The 26,686-nt window shown below is 42.4% G+C and overlaps 1 protein-coding gene and 1 long non-coding RNA gene across 4 annotated transcripts; both read right to left on the minus strand.

Moving 5' to 3' along the window:
- Positions 1–1,518: 1,518 nt before the first annotated feature.
- LOC117804958 lies at positions 1,519–10,562 on the minus strand. 3 transcript variants are annotated; one of them, XR_004629304.1, is made up of 4 exons: positions 10,360–10,562; positions 9,110–9,172; positions 8,607–8,739; positions 1,519–1,841 (listed from the first exon to the last, which is right to left on the minus strand). It is a non-coding gene; the product is annotated as an uncharacterized LOC117804958 (long non-coding RNA). The 3 variants fall into 3 exon arrangements; XR_004629305.1 differs by lacking the exon at positions 10,360–10,562 and adding an exon at positions 10,054–10,181; XR_004629306.1 differs by lacking the exon at positions 10,360–10,562 and adding an exon at positions 9,592–9,938.
- Positions 10,563–13,336: 2,774 nt separating this feature from the next.
- On the minus strand, positions 13,337–26,190 carry itfg2 (integrin alpha FG-GAP repeat containing 2). The gene is made up of 12 exons (XM_034673922.1): positions 25,777–26,190; positions 25,594–25,689; positions 25,459–25,500; positions 24,244–24,421; positions 24,019–24,158; positions 23,591–23,739; positions 23,416–23,510; positions 23,286–23,339; positions 21,083–21,174; positions 20,812–20,929; positions 19,693–19,866; positions 13,337–14,626 (listed from the first exon to the last, which is right to left on the minus strand). The coding sequence occupies exons 1-12, from the start codon at positions 25,870–25,872 to the stop codon at positions 14,559–14,561; spliced, it is 1,302 nt and encodes a 433-aa protein (XP_034529813.1). The 5' UTR covers positions 25,873–26,190; the 3' UTR covers positions 13,337–14,558.
- Between the last annotated feature and the right edge of the window lie 496 nt (positions 26,191–26,686).

Consider the following 26,686-nt stretch of genomic DNA (forward strand, 5'->3'; position numbering starts at 1 on the left):
GCTCTGTTTGCGCTCATGTTTTTCATGCTAGCTGACATATACGGAGGAGTTACAGGCAACATTATGTGAAAGGTCAAACATTAAAATCCTCCGTTCTCTGGGTGTCTGCATAATGTGCATCAACAGACGGGTTGTGGGAGGTTTCACTTGAAGCATGTTAAGGATATTTTGGACCCTCACATTGATTCCCATGGTCTGTCCTCCCTGTGTGTGTCCTCCTCTCGTACATCCTTCTATATAAAGAGCCTCGTCATGCTCGGGGAGAAAGAGCAGATGTTCCCACTGCGACATGGTGCTTCAAAAAATCAACCCTCTGACCATAGAAGGTTCCAGTTTGATTCTTCCATGACAGGGACAGAAAGCAGTCCAAGTTAAGACCAGGAAAGAAAGTCTCTGGTTGAGTTTTAAGACTTTTAGTAAAGGACGAGTCCAACTTAAAGGTGACATATCATGCAAAATGGACTTTTTAATGGTTCTCTACCTGAAATATGTGTCCCTGTCTACAAACCCCCCGAGAATGAAAAAAATCCATCCTGCCGTTTAGGGAAAGTCAAATACGTCCAAACACCTGCTGCTACCAGCCTCTCAAACGTGAGTCTAAGTTGTTGATCTCGTCTTCCTCTACTATCTTAAATTGAACATTTTAGCCTTTTTATAGCTGATCCACAAAAACATTTCACTCTGGGACATTGAGGTTTATAATTTTCCATTTATTTTCTGACATTTAATGACTTCAACTTGAAAATCAAGCGATATAGAAACCAATCACTGAGTTAAGCTTTAAAGCGATACGCGCTCTGCATGCTGCTGGCTATTTTGTTATTAAGTCTCCCCGGGGTTTTAGATGTCTTTCGTCTTTTTTCAGCAACAACTGAAAATTGAAAAGTCACATTTTCATGAAAGTTGGTGGAAAGGGAAAGCAGTGGCAGAGGAAGGACTCACTGAAGTTTGGTCGAGATCCGACCTCATAAAGAGTTAACAGTGATGAATGAATTTTAATACCAAAGTTTAAAAATGACCAAGAAAATAAGCAGTTTGTCTATTTCTGTCTCAAATATCTCGACAGAAATGACATCATTCATGGTATGGTTATGATTTACAGAACACAAATAGCAGATTGGACTGGATGCATATTAAACTAGATCCCCATTTGAATGTTTTAACTTCCAAAAATAGAGAAAATATAATCGTTTTTTGCTCATGTGTGTGACTTCAGTCTGAATATGTCAGTGAGATTACTTTTTTTTGTTTTATGCTGTAACATGTAACAAATGCAACTGGAAAATAATATCACACAGCATTATTATTTATAAATCTAACTTTTTTTTCATCTCTACATCGCAAAATGTGTCCGATTTTACTTGATATGAAGTGCAGTCTAGACCAGGGGTTCCAAAAATGGGGGTCTAGACCCCTGAGGGTTGTGAGGGGTCACAAGATGACTTTAAACACACAATACAATTTTGGAATGATTTGAAATTACATACTTTCTGCATTATTCAGAATCAAAATCAGAATCTGTTTATTGTCACTTCCAAGTACACGCCTCAGCATACATGGAGGTGAAATACTGTGCCCCATGAATCAAAGAGAATAAATTAACAAAAACATCAAATAAGTCAATTCCAGACAATACAATAGACAGCTACTTAGAGATAAAAAATATATATTAAAAAGTGAAGTTAAAATAATGTGTGGGGCGCTGGTGGCCTAGCGGTCTAAGCGCCCCACATACAGAGAGTCCTCGTCGCAGGGGTCGCCGGTTTGATTCCCGGCCGGTCGGCCAACTCCTGCATGTCTTCGCCCGCGCTCTACTCCCCACATTTCCTGTCTGTCTTCAGCTGTCCTATCAAATAAAGGCAAAAGGGCCAAAAATATAACTTAAAAAAAGAAATAATAATTTGCCATTTGAAAAGAATTTAATGATAATAGCTTTATAAAAATATGTACAAAAACTGTCACTAAATTTGAGATAACACCATGCAAATTAAAAAACGTCCTTTCCTTTGTTGCCGCATGACCTCTGAAGTGATCCTGACAGATTACAGGCTATCAGTTGTAGCAAGTTACAGCACTTTATATTCACTGCTTCGGTCTAAACATGAAGATTACTTTCTGCTTCAAGCCTTTTAAAAATTACAATAAGATATGCAGGTTTTTGGATTGGTGCATTAGATCTTGCCTGAGGCTCTGAGCAACGTTTAACCAAGTCTCTGGCGTCGTTATATTGGGCGTCACGAACTGAAACATTTCAGGAAAAGTTTCCTTGTTTTATATTTTTTTAAAAGACCAACATTGATAAATTATTAGCAGCTCTTTGTAACAACAGCATGGAAGAAATGATTTTAATCTAAGAGCCATCTGTCTCCACAAAACTCCTGTCAGCAGATGGTGAACCCAGCAGTCAGATCCATGTCCAACAGTATCAGCCCAAAAAGAAAAACTCCTCCACTAACGTGAGTTTTTATTCTGGCACACATCTGCATCAGACTGTTTTTCTTTACTCGGCTGTCTCATCTCAAAAAAAGCGAACTCCATTAATCCTGTCAGAGCTGTCAGGCCTCATTTTTCCTGTTCCGCCTCATGTGACAGCTCCCCGCTCACCGGTGAGCTACTACAGAGAAGGAACATGACAGGAACACAGAATTACAACGTTGTTAGAGAAGATCCCCCTCAGTACGCCCCCTCCCTCGTTATGAGTCACTTTACACACCACATCCTGTTATCACGGCAGCAGGCGACACCTCTGCTAGGAAAGTACCCTCCTCGCACGTTCCTCTCTCTCCTCTGGTGTTTCACATGAATGCAGAACAGATGCTTCGTCTGGAAACCGCAGAGTGATCACTCCGGGCTTCAACGCACGCGAAGAGTAACGAGAAAAGGGGTAGGCTCGTCTCTTTGGCCTTTCAGCCCGGCTCAGACGGCAGCTGATGCTTGTTTCTGTGTGTGCAGACGAGGTGTTGCATAAAGCAGAGTGTCTATTCTTATACAGAGGGCAGAGTTGGACAGGGGATGCAGTAGAAGGGGGCTCACTGATCTGCAGAGTGACTAATATAAAAGTGAACCCAGAGGAGACGTGGCGCAGAGACACAGGGAGATCTCTTCAGGCCTCAGCTCTCATGAGGAATGAATCATACCAGGGTATACAGTAAACTGGCTGTGTGCTCAACAAGCCATGAAAGAGTATTTATGGGTAATTATCGGGTATCAAGGTCGAGTGTGGGAGTTGGATGTGCACCTAAGCACCTGAAGCACCGGGCTGTAGATACTGCAAACTTCTGTGCAGCTAACTGAGACTGCTGTCTTGATTTAACCGTCGTCCTGTCCTTTCATAGCCGGGCATTTTCAGAGTCTCCTCTAGATCTTTTCTTGATTGTTCAAACTCCCATAAAAAGGCCAAAACTTACAAGATTTTGTCTGTCTCAGGATTTTTTTTATTTCCTTCCCCGTTAGTCCCTGGAGGAGACATAAATCTTTTTTTTTTAAGTTATATTTTTGAGCATTTTCACCTTTATTGGACAGGACAGCTGAAGAGAGACAGGAAATGTGGGGAGCAGAGAGCGGAGGAAGACATGCAGCAAATTGTAGAGGTCGGGTGCAGTGGCGGTTCTAGACCAATTTTACTGGGGGGGGCCAGGCTGGGGCCAAGGGTGTTGTCAGAGGGTCACATTTAACCCTGACAAAAGAGACTGAGAAAGACGAGGACCGGCTGAGAACAAACTGGCAAAACATCAGTGCATCCCTTTATACTAGACATATATACTACTGTGTGCTAGATCAACATGCAGACTGACAGCAGCTGTTTGGCTGTTTACACTCAACATGAGTCCCTTAGCGCTCTAAGGGACTGGGACCAAGTGCCACACACGTGTTCCGCTTGTAACATCGGCGCGATACCAAAGCTTTTTATTGTATAATATTTGTTTGGTGTGGAGGGGGGGCCACAGGGGGGTCCAGGTTCAGTTTTACAGGGGCACTGGACCCTGTTGGCCCCTCCCCAGAACGGCCACTGGTCGGGAGTCGAAACCATGACCGCTGCAACGAGGACTGAACTGCTTAAATTGCAAGGCCCACGACACCCCAGGACACGTAAAACTTCAGTACGGGAAAAACCTTCCCCCAACCTGCTATCCATCTCCTCACTATCATCTCTCTCTCTCTTCATCTCCCTCTATCCCTCTCTCCAACACGGTCTCAGCAGATGTGTGTCTAACATGAGTCTGGTCCTGCTGGAGGTTTCTGCCTGTTAAAGGAAGTTTGTCCTTGCCACTGTAACTTGCTAAATGCTGCAAAGTGCTCTGCTCATGGTGGATTAAGATGAGATCAGACTGAGTCCTGCCTGTAAGATGGGACTGGATCTTACCCTGTCTTGATGTTGGGCCTTTGTTAATAATAGAACATAGAGTACGGTCTAGACCTGCTCTGTTTGGAAAGAGTCTGAGGAGAACATGTGTTGGGATTTGACACTATAAATAAAGATTGATTGATTTCGCCCGTGGTTGTGACACAAATAATGTTCTGGAGTCGCTCTCTCTGGCAACAAACTGACCGATGTTGACATTTTTTTGCAGCCTTAATCGTGATCTTTTACCAATCCTTAACGAGGTCTTTTACAGCTTTTATATAAACAATCTTCTGCATTAATGGCATCAACAAATACTTGGTGTTTTTCTCTCTGGGATGGGCGATGAAGAAGAAATATGTAGGTGCATCTTCACATGTGAATCCATCCAGAAGTCTCCAAACGCACTGACTCATGAATGTTGGACACACTGCAATCAGAGGGATTTGAAGTCTCCATGTTGAACTAATCTTCAGCGTACTTCTTGTTCTTGCTCGTCTTGATTAAAGGCTGCGGAGCGCTCGTAGGCAGAGACGCTTTGATTTAGTCACAAACCCTTTGATATGAGCTCAGCCCTCTCCTCCTCTAAACCCTCCTCACTGCCTTTTTGTTTACTTCGCTGTCATCCCAAATAGCTGTCTGTCTCTTCGTCCTTCATCTCCAACAATAGCATCTCCTCCCTCCATCATCAGGGCTGCACATGCACACACACTCGCACACACACTTACACACACAAACACGATGCATCCCAGCAGGCTTGATTGACTCAGTAGGAGTGACCCACTAGCTTTAACCCCCCGAGGGTTAGTGGAGAGGAGCTGTGAGGGGAATATCGATCAAACCGACCCTCTGTAGAGAGGCAGCTGTTACGTAACGTGGCTCCAGTGAGTGGGAGATCCTCCAGAGAGCGTTCGAAACAAGAGCGTGGAAAATGTAAACCCTGGCTGCTGCAGAATCTGAGGGAAATTAATATGCAAATAGAGAAATGTTATTGAGTGTGTAGGGAAAGAGGGAGGGGAGAGATGAAAGCTATGTTCTTCGTGTCACAGTTTCATAATCACTGTGAAAATGTTCTGCATTGTGGAGCGCGTTCACGTCGGCGTCAGAGTTTAATTAGGACTGGAGATGAGGATTTTGTAAGAACTGTGCCATGTGTGACGTATAACTGGGAGAAAAAACACAAGTTCAAACAAAAAAACAACGTGCTGGTTTGCTCGCATTTAGCTGCTAATGTAAAGTCATGCAGCTGTTTGAGAGTCTCTTTTGAGTCTCTTCTGTCACATCTTGAAGTGCTGCAGGAGTTAATTATGGACCTAAGAGAGCTTTAATATGCAGACAGTATCAATCAATTAGTGCCAAATAAAAACAAAGCAAGAGTCATCTCATGTTGAATTTAACTAACATCAAAAAGAAGCTCCAGATCAGACTCTTTAAGGAATAACTCATTCAAACCTGATTCATCAATATGGCAGCTACAGGAAACAGTGTCAAGAAAAACTTCCCTTTAAAGCAGGGGTTCTCAAAGTGTGGGTCAGGAGCCCCTGGTTTCAATCCAGAATATGGCCGCTAGATATCACTGAATATTCTGGTTTTTGCACACTGAAGCTTTTATAGAGGAGAGCAAGTTTTAAAGACGTTGTTAAAATCCAAACAGTCCCATTCAAACACGACTGACTAATGCTTCTTTTCATCTGTCAGTGTCCCTGTGGGATTAAACGTTGTCCCTGCAAAGCTGCAGAGAGAGAAATGTTTGAGTTTTTGTGCATGTGGGATTTAAACCATCACACTTATGTCTCTTTCTTAGGTTGAAGTACTGAATCAATTATCTGAAGCACCTTTAACATATTCACGGTGCTCCTAAGAATATCCTGACTTTAGCTTCATCCGTCACCTCAGCTCTCTCCTTCAGGATGCAGTAGTTTCATCACTTGTAAGAATGCACTTCAGATGCATCATCTTAAATAGCTTTACGTCCTTATGTGCCTCAACAAACCCATAACCATCTTCTACTTAAAGACTTGAGCGTCTCTTAGCTAAACTGAATTAACACTTTGTTTCACTGAGCGGTCTGAGCGTGTTTGCTTCATATAGTGACCTAAATAAGAGCTTCCATTGAAGTTTGGAGGCACCAGTGTCTTAAAGTTGCACATCAGATGGATAGGTCAGAGTTCAGGGGGATCCATCCTGCAAAGCAATTCACTAATTTAAACATACGTATGACTTTTATATTCCATTTCTACAAAGTCTTTTCCACTAACTGCCACTAAATGTCACACACTGCACTTTTAATCAAGCAGCCAATCAGATTAAACCAAGCGGCAACCTCGGGGTGTGAGAAATGAAGCCAATGCAGAGGTGTTAAAACCTGCAGTTCCTTGAGTGTCCACTAGAGGCTGGCTCTGTAAGTACCGGAAACCACATACACACCAATTCAAAGAAGCCGATCTTTACAGCAGAAATAAACATGTTTACAGACTAGTACAAAAAATGAGTGTAGTCTGGATAGCTCATTCCTCTATCGGCACACACTGTACGGGGGGTTAATTTTTCATAACGCGGCAATTTCAAAAATATTAAGATTACAAGTTTTCCTATGAGAGGCACAGCTGACTTGACTGACAGGCGGGAACACTGTAGCTGTTAGCAAGGAGGCTAAAGGCCCGCCTCTTTACCTCACACTTGCTCGACAGAAGTTATGTTGAGTTCAGCATTTCCAATATGGCTCCCGCTGATGATCGGCTTCAAAACACGGTTCAGAAACAGATGGGTGACGTCACAGATACTACATCCATTTATTATACAGTCTATGGATTAAACCCTCTCTGCATCAGCTGAGATAAGAACCCTGCTAATCTAAACTTCCTGTTGCGTTCTTCATCCCACATTGAACACGATCATCGAGCACGATGTGATGATGAAACGCAGCAATATTAATCTTGACGCTGTTGATCAGTGGTGTCAGTTTTTTCAGCTGTTGATGGAGCTCGTGTCAAGCCTCCGCTCTCCTTCACAGGCTGAGGCTGCAGCTGTCTGTCAGTCAGGATCAGAGAGATATTTCTACACTAACCACCCACTGTGCAGCCAGGACCACGCACGGGCTCTGAGCTGAGGCTGGAGGGGGGGATGCTCAAAGAGAGTGGCATGAAAGGGGGGAGAACCTGAGGTGCGGCCCAATAATATGATACGAAACACATCCAGAAATATTACTGTAATATATTCTACTCATGATGGTTAATACATTTGAGATTTTTTTGTCTGAAAATACAAATTACACATGCACAGGATGAGATCAGTAAAGATACGAGGTGTCACTTTGTCCACAGGGGGCGCCACATCTGCACAAATAGGAGCTTTAAGTTAAAGTACCAAAAGTTAGATTTTTAATGTCACATTTTATGTTGTTTGCATGTCTAAAAAAAATATTATAGCTGTCTTGTATTTGAAGATGAATAAAAGCTCTCATTAAAATGTGTCAGACAAAGGACAAAGTGGGTAAGAGATAGTAAACGCACGACTTTTCACGACTCCTCCACACAAGCTGACCATTAAATCTCATGAAGCTGCTGCAGGATTTGTTGCAATGAATCGCATTAAAAGACTCTCAGGAGTTTTAGTCATGTCTTCCAGTCTCCAAGATGCAATTCAGCCCAAAATCCCTGATTCAGGTCCTTTCAGAGCCTCGGTGTAATTACCCTCATGTATTCAGGCCTCCCCTGCCATTTGTGATTCATCAGCATTGTATTCAAGATGTGGAAGACGAGTAAATGGATGGTGAATGAGTCACTAGTCTGGCTGGATTGTCCAATCAAACATAATAGCGGTGCATATTTCTCTGAAATGGTGTTCAGCAGATTTAAGAGGACGGGTGAGAGAAAATGGACTTTTAAGAAAGACGTAAAAGACCCTTAAAAGCTGGATTTAGTCATTATTATTCCTTCTCTGCTCAGTTTATTTAAGGTTTCTTCAAAGCACAAGTCTCAGATGTATTTAATGATCATACAGAATTATGTTAGCTACCTTACTGCATATATTTGCCATGTCAGAAAAAGTCCAGGTAAGCTACGCTGATGCTGAATTTAGTATGCCAGGCTGCTGCATCCACTCATAATAAAGCACAGCCTGAAGAGAGAGCGTGTTTATGCTGTCAGCTTCTATAACCAGGGTCCTTATGATGGGTTCATCACATCTCATAGCGGTGGTCCACATTAAAGCCATGATTTATGTTAATGTCTTAACCTTTCTGCGTCTGTAAACAAAGCCATACCTTAAATGTTAGCTGTTGATCTTTGACAGAAGCTCGGCCGCTCTGCAGCGTGACTCAAACGTGGCTCGAGGACGGCGATGTCATCAGGTCACTGCTTCACCGTGGTTCAGACAGAAACAGAAAGATGGTCAAACTGGAGGATGGATTGATGTGAAGTTTTGAGAAGACATTCATGGCTGACATTTGAGGTTTGAAGTTTGAAGTGAAATGTCACGACAAGTTTTTCTGGATTGTCATGAAAGTGTTTCATATGGGAGGAAAGGAGCTGTGATCGTGGGAGCTGTGAGGGGGCTGGAGATTTTATAACAAGTGCTGAAGAGCAACAGATAACAGAAAGAACATAGAGACCTGTTTATCTGGAGGTAATGACTGTACAAGACAAGCACAGGAAGTTCTTTACATTTCTCTTAAGCTGATCAAATAAATACAAAAAGTAACAACAAACAGTCACAATTTAAAGACAGGGACTACAAAACAATCTGTAGAATTGAAAAATACTTCACCTGAGAATATAAACAGCAGGGGGACTTCTTGGGTGTACATCTCCTATTAGCTTAGCCTGCTAGCTGTAGCAAAGACACAAAGCACATGACAGAATGAGCTTATTTTAAGCTCACATGAATAACAAGCAGTGTCACACAAATGTAGACTTAAGTTGTATCACTTACTGCAGTAAAATATGGTAAAACTGATCAACTATACTCTAACCTACTAAGGTAAACAGCATTACAAGTAGCTAATATTAGCCCAATGTGGACAGAACATGACAGAACTAGCTTATCTTTCTTAAACAAGGCTGACCATCATTATTATAATGTAGTTTCTAATTGTATCATTCACTACAGCAATATATGACACAGTAGGTTAGCACTACTTGGTTAACAACACTACACAACTCTTGTTAGCTAGCACTAGCCAACCAGCAGCTAACATTTGTCAATAACACGGTTGACAGATGTCGCATAACTTTAGTTAACAAGGTTACCTAACAGTATTGTAGTAGTTTAACTGTATCATTTGCAATAGTAAAATTAAGCTAAACAGATTAATGTAAAACTACAGGGGAAATAGCACTACAAAACTCTTGTTAGCTAGCAGCAGCCTGCTAGCTGTATCTGTTAGCCCAAGACACACTAGGATAGAAGCAGCATAATTTTAAGTTCGTAACATTAACTGGCAGTATATTATTTCTGTCACATTTAACAGTTTTACTTGTTACTCTTAAATATGTCAAAGAAGATTAATCAAACACTTCAGGTACACTTCATAGCTCTTGCTAGCTAGCAGCAGCCGGCTAGCTGAATTTAGTGTTAGCCAAAGACACATTAGGCTACAGTTACCATAATTAGAAGCACATAACATAAACTGGCAGTATAATATTTAAGTAGTCTTTGACTGTATAACGTGATACATTAAAATACGTCAAAACAGATTAATCCAACATTACTAGGTGCACTTCACAGATCTTGTTAGCTAGCAGCAGCCTGCTAGCTGTAGCTAGCGTTAGCCAAAGATTTACAGAACCTGACAGAAGAAGCTTATTTTCAGTTTATTTGTTTAATAAGAGAAGTTGTGTAAATGCTGCCTTAAACTGAAACACCTGCTGCGTTAATTATGTCAAAGCAGATTATTTTAATGCTATGGAGGAAACAGCAGTACATAACTTGTTTTAGCTAGCATTAGCCTGCTAGTTGTAGCTGATATTAGCCTGAGAAGCACTTCAAAGCAGTTCAAAGCCACCATGTTAACTCACAGCTCAATGCAGCTCAGACAGACACTTCTCCTCTTTCCTGTTCTCCTCCTAATCCTCAAAGTCCTCCAAAAATAAAAAATAAAAATTGAGATTTTAATCAGAATTTCCAAAAAATGTCCAATTTTTTTATTTTTATTTTGACATTTAAGTTGTAGTTCTGTCTGTAATCCCAGAATTCTGACTTTAATGTCAGAGTTCTTAAAAAAAAAAAAACCCTGTCTGCCCTCCAGAAAAGTGTTTTTCAGGAGCTCTCTCTTCAGTGTGTTAACATGAGGTTGATTTTGTTTAGACCTTTACATTTTCTCAGAATCAGAATCAGCTTTATTGGCCAGGTATGCTTGAACACACAAGGAATTTGACTGAGGTAAACTGTGCTCTCTTTGTACAAGGCATAAGAATAAGACATACAAAATAAAAAAATAAAAAAATGTAATAACAATAACATCAGCTATAAATACATAAGAACAACAAATAGGCATGACTAATATGTACAGGCTAAAATAATTCGATAAAGATAATATGATAAAGACTACAGAAAAGAAAAAGTAGAACCATGTGAAGGCGGCTGAATGTATTTTTTAGCATAGTGGTCCCTGGTACCATCTTGACATTTTAACCCTCTGAGAACTGAAGATAAAAAATACTCAAGGATCAAATTGATTCAAATACAATCCCAAGAGGCACCATCTCTCTCGGGCAAACATCCAGATGGCAAAAATGTCACCAAAATAGGGGACATTTGTTGCAAATACAAGATTTGATGTTGCTAAAATAGCTGCAGACGAATCTATCCAGTGACACAAATAGACACAAGGTCAGATAGATCAGGACAAGGCCGCTCTCCCTGTGTGGTTTAGTTGCAGGGTCAGATGTCTCAGACGTGTTTCATGTCCTGGCCGCCTGCTCGGGGGAAATATCAGAGCAGAAGTCAAAGTCACGACGGATTCATTAGGGAGACCAGGAGGACTCTGCAGACTAACCGGGCTGACATTTCTCTGGGAAATCTCAAAGAAATCAGGAGACGGATGGCTGATTTACAACTCAGACTAACAGACTGAATCCTTTAACATCAGTGTGATCTACAGCTCCGTCCTCAATGACCATTAATGGTCAAAAACCCAAATCAGTCTGAGGGAATGTTTCACTTCTTATAAGGACAAACTGCAGCTCACAGGTCATGTTGATTCTACAGAGAAAACATGGAGGGTCAATTATCAACATTTATCTACAGATGTAAAAGACCCATGAGAAAGGACTACTTCACATATAATTATCATACCATCATCCTGAACAATAATATAACCTCTGACCTGCTGTGGAGGAAGTATTCAGAGCTTTAAGTGTGACTACAGCAGAGTCTTTAATTTGTGAAATAAAAGCTGTCTAACTAATGAAGTGTATTAAAGCAGAGTCTCTCTTTAAACACTCGTAGAGAAGATGTAATTATGATAAGAGGAAAATGATGAGGTGAAGAACGGGCACCTCAAATTTCCTCTTCAGTTCGCTGCTTCAGGAAGTGTAAATTAAGTCGACCCCTGCTCCAGAATACTTTGGACACTTTTAACGACACACACTGATGAGGTGAGAATCGTTAGCCTGTGTTGAGCTCTGCTGTTAAAGTGAAACTAATCAGAGGAGAGAGGGAGATTCAACAGGAAATCTATTTCTGGTCAGGTTGTGTGTGTGTTCTTTTTACCCCACTCAGAATGTTTTAATGTTTGTGTAAAAACTATGACCTGTTGTATTTCTGTACGGTGAACCTGAAGAGCAAAACATGATATCAAATTTGGCCCCATGGAATCACCAGTGCAGATGTTTTGATATTTTAAGGGACCCTGGTGTTTAGAATCAAATGCTCAGGGGCGCTGGTGGCTTAGTAATAGTAGTAAGATTTATTTATAGAGCACCTCTCAAGAACAGAGGTCACAAGGTGTTTTACAACAACAACAATAGAAAAACATTAAAAGGCAAAACAGCGATTGCAAATACACAAAAAACATTACATAAAATAACAGACGGATTAAACAAAGGCAAGTCTAAACAGATAGGTCTTCAACTGCTTTTTAAACATGTCAACAGAGTCCACAGATCTCAGTTCCAGAGGTAGACTGTTCCAGAGTTGAGGACCAACAACCTGGAAAGCAGAGTCCCCTTAAGTTTTAAACCTTGTATGCGGCACAACCAATAAACCCTGATCAGAGGACCTCAGAGACCTGCTGGAGTTATAAGGCTTCAGCAGCTCCCTAATGTAGACTGGAGCCTGTCCATTTAGCGCTCTGTACACAACAATGTATGTGTGAGGGGTCTAAGCGTCCCACAGGTCGCTGCATCGACTCCCGGCTGCGACCATGTCCTGCATGTCTTGGTCTTTCCACACTTTCTACTCCCCACACTTCCTGTCTCTCTTCAGTTATCATAAACGCACAAAAGCCCAAAAATATAACTTTACAACAACAAAAAAAAAGCTCAGATATTTTTAGTCTTTTTAAAAAAATTACTTTCAGATTAAAAATTCAAAAATGATGAGCTGTTAAAAATACAGTTGAAAGGAACACATAGTCTAGGTAGGAATCCGGTCTTAGAGCTGAGGTCTTGTTTTGAGTCAGCAGGATCACTTTTTTGGTTTTCCAATTAATAATTCTGTCATCATTCACACAGGTATGATCTGTTCTGATCTAGTGTTTACATGCTTGAGGCGCTGATCGTACTCTTAGCATTACATCCTAGTAAAGCGACTCATGGTGTAGCCTGCCAGCGAGACATCCTAGCAGCATGACATGATTAAGGATGAGGAGGTCCAGCGTCTGCCTTACTGAGAAGCTTTCTGCAAAACTGCATCAAAAAGAAACAGTATCTTCCCCATCCCTGATCTCAAGTCATGAGAGAGGAAAAAAAAAACGTGCAAAATGTCTGCAAACAGAATACAGTCAGGGTGAGTGTTTGAAGGCTGTAAAGTAAAACCTCCCTTTTATCCCAATCAGATCAAAAGTTTTATTCTCATCGGTATTTATACGAGTCATTTTTCTTCTGCCCACCTTTCATCTTCAGAAATAAAACTCCTACAATGAAGAAACACTTTATTTGCACAGATAAAAATGTGTACTTAGAGTCCAAATGATCAATAGAATCCTGCAGATGCCACATTTTCACTTAAGTGGCCCTTAAAAGTCAAAGAAAACTGCAGAATGGACGATCTCCTGCAACAACACAGAGTAAAAAGGATGCTGAAACATGGTGACGATGTTTCAGGGGCTCTAACACAAGAAGAGGACAGTTCTCTGCGAGTATGACATTTAAAGGTGCAAAATGTCAAAGTGAGCTATCAAACGTTGCAGACCTTTCAACACTGTGTTCATATTAAAGAAGATATTAAGCTTAATATACAGAAACAGAACCTCTGAACGTGTTTGAGAAATAACAGCCTTACGCCTCCAAAGCTCAACTTCAAACACCCGTCACTGATCCTATACGTCGTGAATTGGAGGATTTCACGTCAACGTCTGACAAAAACAAGTGAAGAGTGGATCTCAGGGAGCTGTGGGAGTCCTATAGGTGCCTCCCTCCTCCCAGCACATCTCTAAAGGTTAAAAACACGGGAGACCTGAGAGCTTGAGGCCTGCCAGGACACCTGAGCCTGCGTTTACCCCGAGGCTCACACACACAAACACACACAAACACACACAAACACACACAGCTCATTTATTTTGCATGAGAGAAAAAGAGAGGCGGCGTACAGGAGAGGTTATAGGATCCTCCCAGTGGGAACAGTGGGTGATTCCCTCCACTACCTCCAGTCATCACACCCTGCAGGCTCCCTCAAACACACACTGACATTATGCAATAATAGTGTGTGTGTTATGTAAGGTATTTAAAGCGTCATGTGTTCGAGATGCTGCGCTGGAGGAAATTCAGGATGAGAAGGAGGGAGGTGTTTGAGTAGGAGATGTTGTCTTCGTCCTGTCAGCGCTGACTGACAGCAGCATGATGCCTCCGCTGATCCTCGGCAGGTTCTACAGGAAGTACCTCGCCTGAAGCTTTCATCCTCTCCGTGTCGTAGAGAAACCCAATGACAGAGACAGAAACCTAAAACCTGTCACGTCCGTCTGCAGGGAACAACGCAGAGTCTGACATTCAGAGTTTATTAAGAGTATTTACAGTCAGAGGGGGGGGGGGGCAGTGTGTTGATGTGTGTCACTGTGTTAAAGCTGAGAGTCCTTGTAGAGGAGATCCGACACCAGGGCTCTGACGGCTGCCGGGTCCTCCGAGTCTGCAGAGAGGAAACACAAACAGGGACACGATCAGATAAACAACACCAGGACTACAACGTCTTCTTTTTCTATGGTATGCATATAAACTACATGAGATTAAACGTGTGACATTCTCTTTCTTTTAGTCCAGATAGGACTGCCTAGAAATGTCATCCATCCATCTTCCTCCTCCTGTTCTCCAGGGTCGGGTCTCAGAGGAGGCAATCAAAGCAGATCGACTCAGACACCCCTCTCTGAAGCGACGCTTTCCAGCTCCTCCTGAGGGATCCCGAGGCGTTCCCAGGGCAGATGGGATCTATAATCCCTGCAGCGTGCTCTGGGTTTCCTCCAGGGCCTCCTCCCAGTTGGATGTGCCCTCCGCCTACAGGGACAGGCATGTGGGTTGGCTGCATAGAGAGCTGGGCGACGGCCATTCACTCGCCCCTCAAATAATTATAGATCTTCTCTTTCTTCAGCTGTATGTGTTGACTCTATGTCGCTGTGAGCTCTACATACTTGTGCATCCATGCGTCCATGTTGCTTTGCAATACTCTGTCTCAACACTTGTAGGGAGTGTGATTTCTGCACTCGTCAGATCGCCTCTTTCTACTCCTGCTATGTTTCCTGCTTGTCCACAATGACTCTGAGCATGTCATGTTAAACTGGAGCTGATACTTGTTGCCGTTTATCTCACAGAAATTATTACAGAGAAGAATAGAGAGGAGACGTCAGAGGAGAGGGAATGTACAGTGATTCAGGAAATGTAAATGCAGGAAATAGATGCCGTCCAGTCGACCAATCACAGGGCTTGTGGTCAGCATCACTTCAAGGTGTAGTTACATCTTGGAGGAGGTGAACATAAAGCCCAAGCAGCAACCTCCAGTCTAAAAATATGAGGCTAATGCAGAAGTGCTAAAAATTGCAGTTCCTCAAGTGTCCACCAGAGGCTGGTTCCGAAAGAACCAGAAACCACATACACATGAATGGGAAAAAGCCGATCTTTACAGCAGAAATAAACATGTTTACAGATGAGTGTAGTCTGAATAGCTCATTTCTCTATCAGCACACACTGTACGGGGGTGAATTTTTTTCTAACACTGCAATTTCCAAGATATTAAGATTACGAGTTTTCCATTACGAGAGGCACAGCTGACTTGATTGACAGGCGGGGACACTGTAGCTGTTTAGGTTTGGTTAGGAGCCTCAAAGCCCGCTTCTTTACCTCACACTCCCAAGACAGCAGTTATGTTGAGTTCAACATTTCCAATATGGCTGCCGCCACCGACTGACTTCAAAACAGCGCTTCAGAAACAGATGGGTGACATCACGGATACTACGTCCATTATTTATACAGTCTATGGTCAGAACAACACAGATCTATCTACAATAAGGTGGACGAGCTAACCCAGCACCAGAGAGAATACTGGCAGAGTAGCATCATGCTAACAGAGCTAACACCGGACACGAACGCCACATTGGAAGGATTTCACCTGCTGTGGGCGGACAGGATACAGGAGAGCAAGACTGGACTAACTGGGGAAGAAGGCCAGCTCAGTCCTGGACCCTGTGGAGGTGGTGGCTGACAGGAGGATTATGGCCAAGCTGTCGTCTCTGATGGACATTTCTTTTCTATATATAAACTTGTTGAAATTCTTGTTTTGTACACCTTCTTGTTTGCTGCTGTAACTCCATGAATTTCCACGTTGTGGGACGAATAAAGGAGAATCTTATCTTATCTTATCTTATCTTATCTTATCTTATCGCAAGCCCTGTGATTGGTTCACTGGACTCTATTGTATTTCCTGCATTTACAGCACTTCCGGAATCGCCGCACATTGGTCGTGTATTTCATCTCCTCTGACGTCTCCTCTCTATTCTTCCCTGTAAACATTGCTGTGACAGAAATCAGCTGTAGATTAACATAACACGCTCTGAATCGCTGTGAAAAAGTAAACAGAACACGTAGCGGGGCCGGAAACAGACTATTAGAGAGACCACACTCCCCTCTAGTGTTTTGGAGGAGTATTGCTGCAGATCAACGCACTAGTATGTAGCGCTCACGTCCGATTGGTCCGATCATTCTCTGACTGAGAACAAGCGAGTCATATTGAAGCTTTGCAAAAGGGATCCACCCGATGACAGACATGGACTCTGGCTGATCCATCTGCTTTGAAAGATTCTAACGGCTAAAAACCGACCTCAGCTCCTCCTCTTCGTCTGTTTCTAAGTTAACTTGAAGTGTTTGATTAAAGACGACAGCTTCAGATACAAACAAGACATCTGTGAATGTTCCTCTCATTCTCATGCACTGCTCAGTAGGCAGAGTATCGTTGTGTTATTACTTTGACTTCATTAAAAAATCCAAAGACTTCCTCTGAGCTCGACCTGATCAGCTTTCTTCAATCTAACACCCTTTACTTCCTCTGAACACTCCTCCTGCGTCTCTCAGGATGAAACGAGCGGCTGATTGAACTCCTCGGTCACAAATTAAAAACCACATCGATAGGGAGGAGGTCTCTGGGGGGGGGGGGTCGAGGTGGAGGAACAGCAGGAGAGAGCTGAAGGTCCTGTGTTTTCAGTTTGAAGAACCACCGAACGAGCAGAATCTCCCCTCCTCCACACATCAGACACATATTCACACTCCTCTTCTTCTCTCTCTCTCTCTCTCTCTCTCTCTCTCTCTCTTTTCTTTTCTCCTCTTTATCTCCTTGTCCCTGGGCTGCTGCTGCATCAGACAGTTTGGGTTAGGTAACACGCCGACGAAATCACAGTCAGAGGAAACACAACAGGCCCAGAGGTTGAATTATTAACAGCAGCAGCAGGAAGCGACGCTCACACAGGCAGAAGGCTTCACGTCTTCACCTTCACCCGCGCTCTTAAAGCTCCAAGGAGAACGTCTGTACACCGTTACTGCCTCCTTCTCAATGAACTGAGTCCGTCTGGGTGTTAATGAACAGGAAGTCTGAATGCATCGTGCACATAAGGAATGATTAACCGTCATGTTTGTCACTAGAAGCTGCAGGTCAGCAGAAACCACACACACAGGAGAATCAGAGAGTTTCTTGGCTCCTCTCATGTGTGTGTTCGTGGATTACCGCCTCTCTAAACATGCTGCAGTCTCTTCAGCTGAGTTTACTCACAGGCTGCAGCTTTATACACATTAGGATGCAGAAAGGGAAACATTAGACCTGATTTATTGTAATCATAGATAGTCAAGGGGAGGCTGGAAGGCTTGATGTGGAGCCTCTCTGTGGTGAGTCTGCATGCTCCCCTGTGCATGCATGGCTTCCTCCCACAGTCCAGAGACGTGCTCTTTAGGTTAATGAGTCACTCTGATGTGAGGGTGAGTGTGTCCGCTGGTCTGCAACCTGTCCAGGGTGCACGCAACCTCTTATCCAATCACAGCAGAGATGTGTTCCAGGGTTGGATAGTTAAGGCTTGTTGTCGTTCGAGCGCTCAAATTTCAATAAAAAAAACTCGTCTTTGACTTTGCAGGTGAACATCATCCAATAAAGTCTGTCAGTGAAACCTCATGCAGTCACGCCGTCAGCCCCTCCCTCCTGGGTCTTAAATCTGAAGTTTAGATGCGTTTGTTTTGATCCTGATGCAGCCAGCTGTTCATGAGGAGGTGTGTGCTGTGAGATGAGATCATTATAATGTTGTTGTGCTCTGTTTGTGTTTCAGCTTCAGTCCTGCTGTTTGATATCAGCAGACAAAAACATGAGTGCAGCTGTTATTTCAGGATAAAAGAGGAGAGCGGGAGGACCACTGACTTTTATTTTTAAGGTCTGGTTTTAATCTCAAAACCATGCCCCCCAACTAAAACCTCTCCAGTATCTACACAACAGAACATGCACGACACACAGCTCCTCAAAATGAAGCCAAAACCATAGACAGTATAATGAATGGACGTAGTATCGGTGACGTCACCTATCTGTTTTGAAGCCAATTGTCAGCGGGAGCCATATTGGAAATGCTGAACTCAACCAAACCTTGTCCGAGCTAGTGTGAGGTAAAGACCTTTAGCCTCCTCGCTAACAGCTCCAGGGTGCCCACCTGTCAGTCAAGTCAGCCATGCCCTTATTTGGGCAAAACTCGTAAGTTTAATATCTTCAAAAAGATAGAGTTATAAAAAAATGTGCCCCCTGTACAGAGTGTGCCGATAGAGAAATGAGCAATCCAGACTGAAACTGTTTTTTGTACCAGGCTGTAAACATGTTTATATCTGCTGTAAAGATCAGCTTCTTTGAATGGGTGTGTATGTGGTTTCCTGTGTTTCTGCAGCCAGCCTCTAGTGGACACTCGAGGAACTGCAGTTTTTTAGCACTTCTGCATAGGCTTCATATTTTAAGACGGGAGGTTGATGCTTGTTTATTACAGATCGCTCAGGCCGAGTAAACCAGACACGGCTTTTATATAACTTTATCTCCATGTTTCAATCAAAATACACCAAATAACAGCGAGCTGAGAGACGATAGAAGATTGTTTATAACCAGGTGGGCGTGCTAAAGCTAAGACAGAACATACACCTCCATTTCCGGGATACATCACTAAAATATTAATAACTTCTGTCCTGGGATCACTTCGGGATCCCCAAAAGGAGCTGGATTCAAGGTAATCCTGGTGTCGACTAGTGAGGGTGACTACGTATAATCGTGTAGTCGACTTCTACTGAGGGAAAGAAAGTAATCCAGGTGGGACTATCCGTCCCGTGGGAGGAGGCTGTGAGGAAGCTAACAAAAGAAGTACCAGCAGCTGGTCCAGGACTGCAGAGACTACAGGAGGGTGTTTGTGATCAGTGTGAGAGTGTGAGGAGAAGGCAGACTCACTGAACACAAGTCTCAGAACAGTTCTGGACTCTTCTGAGTTTAGCTCATGTGGTAAAAGAAAAAGAAACTCAAAGTGACACTTTTTCTTAAGTCCTGGTCCGTGCCTCTCAGAGAGACTCTGTTCAGTCCTTTAAACCCTGCAGCAGAGAGATCCTCCGTGAGGGGATCATCTCTCTCCTCTTTAGTATTCAGGTCAGAGTTTCACAGAAGGAGGAGGAGAAGTATGCGACAAACATTCACAGTTTGACTCGACTCACCGACTCCCAGCGTCTTTAGGTGGTTCCTGAAGTCCGGTTTCTCCTCCAGGACTCTGAACAGGGTCGTGGACTCCATGTGCTCCAGACCCACCTTCCAGTACACGTAGATTTTATGGTTGAAGCTCACGTAGACGAGACAGGGGCTGTTCTTACCCTCCTTACACGTATACTGACCTGAAGACAAACAGAGAGACTCTGATGAGACTTTAGGAGAAGACGAGGGAGGAGAGAGGAGGAGACAAGGAAAGAGGAGAGAGGAAGAAAGGGGAGGGGACAGGACAGGAGGTAAGGAGAGAAGAGAGGACAAGAGAGGAGAGAGGAGGACAAGAGATGAGACAAGGAGACCGCAGAGGATAAGAGATGAGATAGGAGAGGAGAAAATGAGAGGAGGAGACAAGGAGGGAGGAAAGAAAAAAGAGGAGATAGGGGGTAGGATGAGGGGAAAGGAGAAGAGAAGAGAGAAGGAGAGAGGAGAGATAATAGAGAGGAGAGGAGAGGAGAGAGGATAGATGAAAGGAGAGAGGAGAGGAAAGGATGCGACAGAAGAAAGAAAAGAGGAAAGAGGAAAGGAGGATAGAGAAGAGGAGGAGAGAGGAGTGATAGGAAGGAGGAAAGGGGGAAGGAGAAGAAAGGAGTGAGGATAAGGGAGGAGAGAAGGAGAGGAGAGAGGAAAGAGGAGGAGAGAGGAGTTAGGAGGGAAGGAGAGAGGAGAGAGAAAAGAGGAGAGGATGAGAGAGGAGAGGAGAGAGGAAAGGAGAGAGGAAAGATTAAAGAACCGAGGATAGGAGGAGAGAGGATGAAACTCTCTCTCTCCTGTACTCGTCTTTTTATCTCCTGTAAACAAACAGAGTCTCCGTCAGTCTTTAAGAAAGAATAATAAACGACAGAAGGAGGAGAAAGAGGTCAGGAGGGGAACGAGTGCAGACCTGCAGCTCAACGTCTCCCCCTGCTGGAGTCACGAGAACCTTTAACCTCTGTCTGTTTGTTTACTCTCACCGGTCCAGGAACACAAACACAGTCCTGCACGCTCCCTCTCACTGCACATGCTCCGTGTTCTGCTCATTCATTGGTGGACAGCATGATGATGTCATCGTATTAGAGTGTTAATGCATCCCTCACCTGCACAGAAGGCGTTCACGTTCTCATCAAACTGGAATCGAACTACAGTCCGGTTGTGGTCGATGATGTAGGTTTGACCGTCCCAGGCGCACGCCACCACCTCCTCTCTGCCGTCTCCCTGGACACAGACACACATCTTCATCATCAGCATCAGCATCAGCATCAGCATCAGCATCAGCATCAGCATCATCATCAAAACAAAGAGGGACGTCTCTGATTTACTGAAGTGACATGATTACAATCTTTCCTTCAGCTGCAAACACAAACTCACGGTGACGTCGAGTTTCTGCAGAGCGAAGAGTTGATGATCCACCTGAACCGACCACAGCAGCTGCTCCGAGCTGTCCATCAACTTCAGCGTTCCTGCAACATTAAAGGCAAGAAGAGGAGGAAGTAGAACATTTAAGTGAAGTGACGTTACTGCTATTAGAAATAAAAATGCATGACAGGAAAAAAGACAGAGTCAGATTCTGAGCTTTTGGAGGCGTTTCTGAGATATCAGATATCACCTCCACCTCTTGACATCTTCGTCTACTAACCCCTGAAATGAACTCAACCTCAGCCTGCTAACCTCCCCTCTTCCCTCTGTAACCTCTGATGTCACTTCCTCCCTCTCCGTTGGCTCGTCATCGTGCCAACAGGAGTGAGACTGAGAGGTGAGAGCTGGCAGCCGGAAGCCTTCAGTGATGATAATCCCACCGATCTCCTCTCCTCTTTAAATATTGATGAACTCTCCAGCTGCTCTCAGAGCCGCGTGCTGCCAGGAGGAGCCTCTACGCTGGCTCGCAGCCACACACACACACACACTCACACACACACTCACAAGCAGTGCTTCCCACCACCTCTGGTCTTACTACAGACACAACAAGTGCATCATAAGACCTAAGGCACTCATTCATATCTCACCTCTGCAGGAACACAGTGTTGAATGATTGTTTAAATCCCACTCTGACATGAAGTCTGGACTTAAGATAGAAACTGTACAGGTGTGTGTTTTCTGTTTTTGCCCCGCTGCTGTTACACTGACATGTTTTTGCAGTGTGTGGACTCATGTTGTGGATTATAATGAATGCATTTGCTTTAACTATCACAATTAAGATCCTTTCTGGTGCTCAGGTGCATCTAAACCTCAAACACTTTGATTCCAGATTTTAACTTGAGTTTATTTGATTAGGACAATGCACATTAATGAACATTTCAACAGTGTGCCTCTCAATGTAAATATGCCGGAATTAGCACAATAGCTAAATTTCATTCCATAGTCCTAAGACAGGTACAATCAAACTCAAGCTTGCATATGCCCGGAGGATATAGATTCTATATCCTCACATCAAGAGGTGAATTTCTTGTTGGATAAGTGGAATCACCTCCTACAGATCAGTGTGCTTCTTTCTTCTTAACAGCCCCAATATACGGCAATGTCTTTTCAAAGTCTGGATGTTTAGAATGATGGGATGATTCTGGGCTAAAATCAGTAGTATCTCCTTATTGCTGTTTCTTAAGACACAAACAGTTTCAATAGAGGAGCTAAAAACAGATCTCTGTGTGCATGTAAGAGTTTGTAGGAGATTTGGAACTCTTTTATCAGGCTGTACTGGAGAGTATCATTAGGTATGGGATGACAGCATGGTACGGTAACCTCTCTGTTCAGCTCATAACCAAACTCTCTCCCCTGGTGCAGACTGCCATGAAGGTCATAGGTCAGCCTGGAAACCCTTCCCTACAGGCCATTTATGAGCAGTGTGTTCTTGGGCAGGCTCAGAGAATACTTGTAGACCTGTTGCACATCCTTTTACTCTGAGTATGAACTTTTACCGTCTGGAAGAAGGTACAGAGTCCCCAAGTGTAAATTGAATTGTTTTAAAAACTCTTTTGTGCCGATCTCTATCAGAGTTTTAAATAGTAAATAGCCTGTTAGGGTTGGGACAGTGTTATGGTGCTCTCTCTTTAAGAGTATGCTGTGTGTTGTATGAATGCAAACTTTTTATTGTATTTTTTCTGATTTATTTATGTGTTCTTGTGTCATTGTGGTGATTTTTGAAGGAGCAGGTAACGTGCGGCACTGATGTCAAAGACAAATTTCCCTACGGGGACAATAAAGGACATTGTATCGTATATAAAATTATATTTATGTTGATAGGCTAATACAGTGTGTGGACCCATGAGGGGGATACTAATGAATGCTTTAACCATGACAGTGAAGATCATCTCTGGTGCATCTAAACCTCAAAGCACCAGCTCTGAGAGCGTGACTCAGACTTTTAATCTATGTTTTTTGCACTTTAGCGACACAAACAGTTTCAATAGAGACGCTAAAAACAGCTCTCTGTGCATGTAAGAGTTTGTAGGAGGTTTGGAACTCACAAGAGAGCTTTTATGAAAAGATTCAAACATGAAGGTGAGAAAGGAAACACTTTAAGTGAGTGCAGACGGACACATGATACATTCAAACATGTCTAAGATGAAAGACTCACCGTCTAAAGTGCAGAGAGCAAACAGGCCACATTTAGAAGATTCCTCTTTGGAGCCTGCAGAAAATAAAGCATCTCATTAAAAGTGCTGAGTTTAAAACCACAAGAGCACCAGGCTGAGTGTGTTTGATACCTTTACTGATGCTTCCAATAAGATGAGTGGACACGTTCTTGTTGTGTATCCGCCCGGTGGTCAGATGGAGAACTACGTCTCTGGAGGGTCCCTCACTGTGAGCACAGAAGCAGAACATTTTATATCAGCTGTCTGGTTCTTTAGGTGTCTGATTGTAGTCTGTAACAGGGTTTACCTCCCAGGGGTCGCAGGGGCTTCCTCTCCAGAGCTGCTGGAGTCCTGCTGGGTCCAGGAGCAGAGCAGGATGGCGTAGCCGCAGCCGGGTTGAGACACCATCAGCTCTGGTAAACCTTCTGGTCCTGGATTTACTGACAAACTGTCAACCTGGGACACAAACATCATCAGACATTAAAGTTTCCACCAGGAGATCCTCACAGTCCTCTGAGCAGGGTTTGTTGTTTGTTCCTCAATCAAGACTTAGATCTAAACAAAGCTGCATGAGGTTGTTGCTCTTCTTTGGAAATACTCAAGACTTCAGACTTGATTTAATTCCAGATTTACTCTCTTCTTCTACTTGTCTTTGCTGCAGCTGTTGAAGCCTGCAGTATAAACAAAGTGCCTTTCAAGAATCTCCCTCAGACTGAGTGTTGAAGCTCAGCGTACCTGTCCCTCCAGGAGCCACTTCTTCAGCAGCACCAGCTGACCTGACCCCTGGTCCGGGCCATCAGAAGGCTCCTCCCAGCGGAAAGCTCGCACCACCCGATCCGTGTAACCCACCACCAGCTCACAGCGTCCGTCTCCGTCTTATATTAAAACACATGAACACAGTCAGTCCCAGGTCACATCCGACACACAGGACTCATGCATGTTCAATATGTGAGGACTTACCGATGTCACTGATGAGGATGACTTTGGTGTTGGCGGGGATGTGCTGAGTGAAGAGCGGCTTCTGGTCATCAGAGAACATGAACTCGTGCTGACTGGATGAGTCTGATTTATTTGAGGAGGCAGCTGTGAGGTCAAAGAGGTGAAACCAGCCCTCAGCGCCCACAGCCACCACAAAGTTCTGCAGAGGAGGAGGAAAAAAACACAAAATGCTGTCATCATATTTACAAAACAACACGTGATCATGATCCGAGCTAATCACCATGATGATATAACAACTATATCAGGATAGAGGATTCTGCAATAACTGATACACAAAAATGTCAGTTTATCTGAAGAGAGCAAAATGTGCCTGTTGTTAAAATCAGTGAACATGAAGAGGACAAGATAACCAAACACAAAGTACTGCTTTATCCTCAAGAGTTATAAAAACCAACACTGACTATAAATGTGTGAGAACAGCGCCCTCCTCTGGCTCCCTCTTCATTTAAGGATTCATGACATCTTACATGTTTTATTATTTTTTAATTATTATAAATATTATTATTTTAAAGTGTTTCAGGTGTTTTAATTTTTGAATTGCTTATTATGTGTTACATTTTTTAGTGTTTCACATTTTTTTTGAGTGTCTTTTAAAATGTTTAATTATTTAATTTTTCTGTATTTATTTTTGTATTCTTGTCTTAATAGTGTTTCTATATGTTTTACATTTTTCAAGTGTTTTATTATTAAATTTTCATTAATTAAATTTTTTATTCTTATATTTATTGTGTTTTTAATTTTGTAAGTCTCTTTTAAGTGTGTTTTATTATCTAATAATTTTTATGTATTTATTTTTTGTGTTTTAATATGTTTTACGTGTCTTTTAAAGTGTGTTTTATTATTACATTTTTATTTATTGAAGTTTTATTTTTTATAGTATTTCTTTTTTAAGTGTTTTATTATGTATTTTTTGTTTATTTTATTCTTATTTTTATTGTGTTTTTGGATGTTTTTTTATTTTTTATTCTCTTTTAAAGTTTAGTGCTTTATTATTATTGTATTTATTTATTACAGTGTTTTTGGTTGTTTCTCTTAACTTATTTTACTTCACTGTGCAGCACTTAGCTAAAATTAATTCAGTAAAATGTGCCATAAAAACAAGGAGTCAGGATGCCTTTACACTGCCATCCCCTGCTCCTAATGTATCCCTGTGGCCTCTTAATGTTCCCTACTCACCTTTCCTTTATTGCACACATCTCCAACTGCCACACAAGTCAGCTGCAACACAAAGCACATGATATCAGCAAAGTAACACAAGATAAATCTGTGAAATCTTCAGTGTCTGGACAGGTTTCTGTTTCCTGCACTGACCATGCCCACACAGGTTCTTGTGATCCAGGGTTTGGAGTCATCGTTCTTATACACGAGCAGCTTTCCACTGGTGTCCCCCACCACTAGCTCGTTTAACTGTGAAGTAAAGCAGGAACATTTACACCTACAAATAAGATTAAATTAAATATGACACAGGAGATTTTATAAAGAGAAGTTACTCACTGAGTCGTTGTCTGCATCTCCTAAACAGATCGCATGAGGAAACAGAGTCCCTGAGAAGTCCAGGCTGACCCGGTGAACATAATTTAAAGCTCTCATAGTGACTGAACTCAGAGATTTATCAAACCTGGTTTAACATTAATGACACAGACTGTTAAACATTAATGCTGCTGTTAGCATCAGAGCAGAGATAGCTGCTTAGCTCTCAGGATAACAAGCTACAACTGACGTCAGCCTCTCCAGATAAAACGTCACATCTTTAATACTTCACTACTTTATAAAATAAATCTTTATAAAACATGAAAAGGTTTTCTGTTTGAGTATTTGAAAGGTAAGTAGCTTTGGAGCTTCAGCTTCAGTTAGCACGCTTCATGCTAGTAAACAAAACCACGTGACCTAAGAGTACGGAAAAGGAGTGGAGACAAAAAGGTGTGTTTTGACTTTCTGAAACTAACGGGTATAAAGTCTATGGTATAAACGGGGAGGATCATTGTAGAAAATAACGGTGAATTATTGAAGGTGCACCAACAAATATTAAATATATTATTGTAAAATAATGTTAAATTTCACGCTTCCACTGTATGTTTTTTTCTTATTATTTTTTTTTGACAATATTGCCATAAAAATTCATATTTTATTTCTTTAGGATATTCCTTACAATACAAATTTAATATTTAATCATTTGGTTTTTTAAAATATTTTTCAAATCTGACCAACATATCTTCTACTAGACTAAATGAGGCATTATTGGATAGAAATAAATATAAATACAATTATAATAGGCTGACACTGTAAAACACAAGGTCCTATTGGCTCAAATAATACCAACAATTTTTTTTAGTTTGAAAATCTTGATTTTTTTCCAAAATCACAGTGAAATACAATGTTTGTTAATCTCCAAATATTTTTGTAG

This window comes from Notolabrus celidotus, chromosome 21 (genome assembly GCF_009762535.1).
Source record: "Notolabrus celidotus isolate fNotCel1 chromosome 21, fNotCel1.pri, whole genome shotgun sequence".
Lineage (NCBI taxonomy): Eukaryota > Metazoa > Chordata > Actinopteri > Labriformes > Labridae > Notolabrus > Notolabrus celidotus.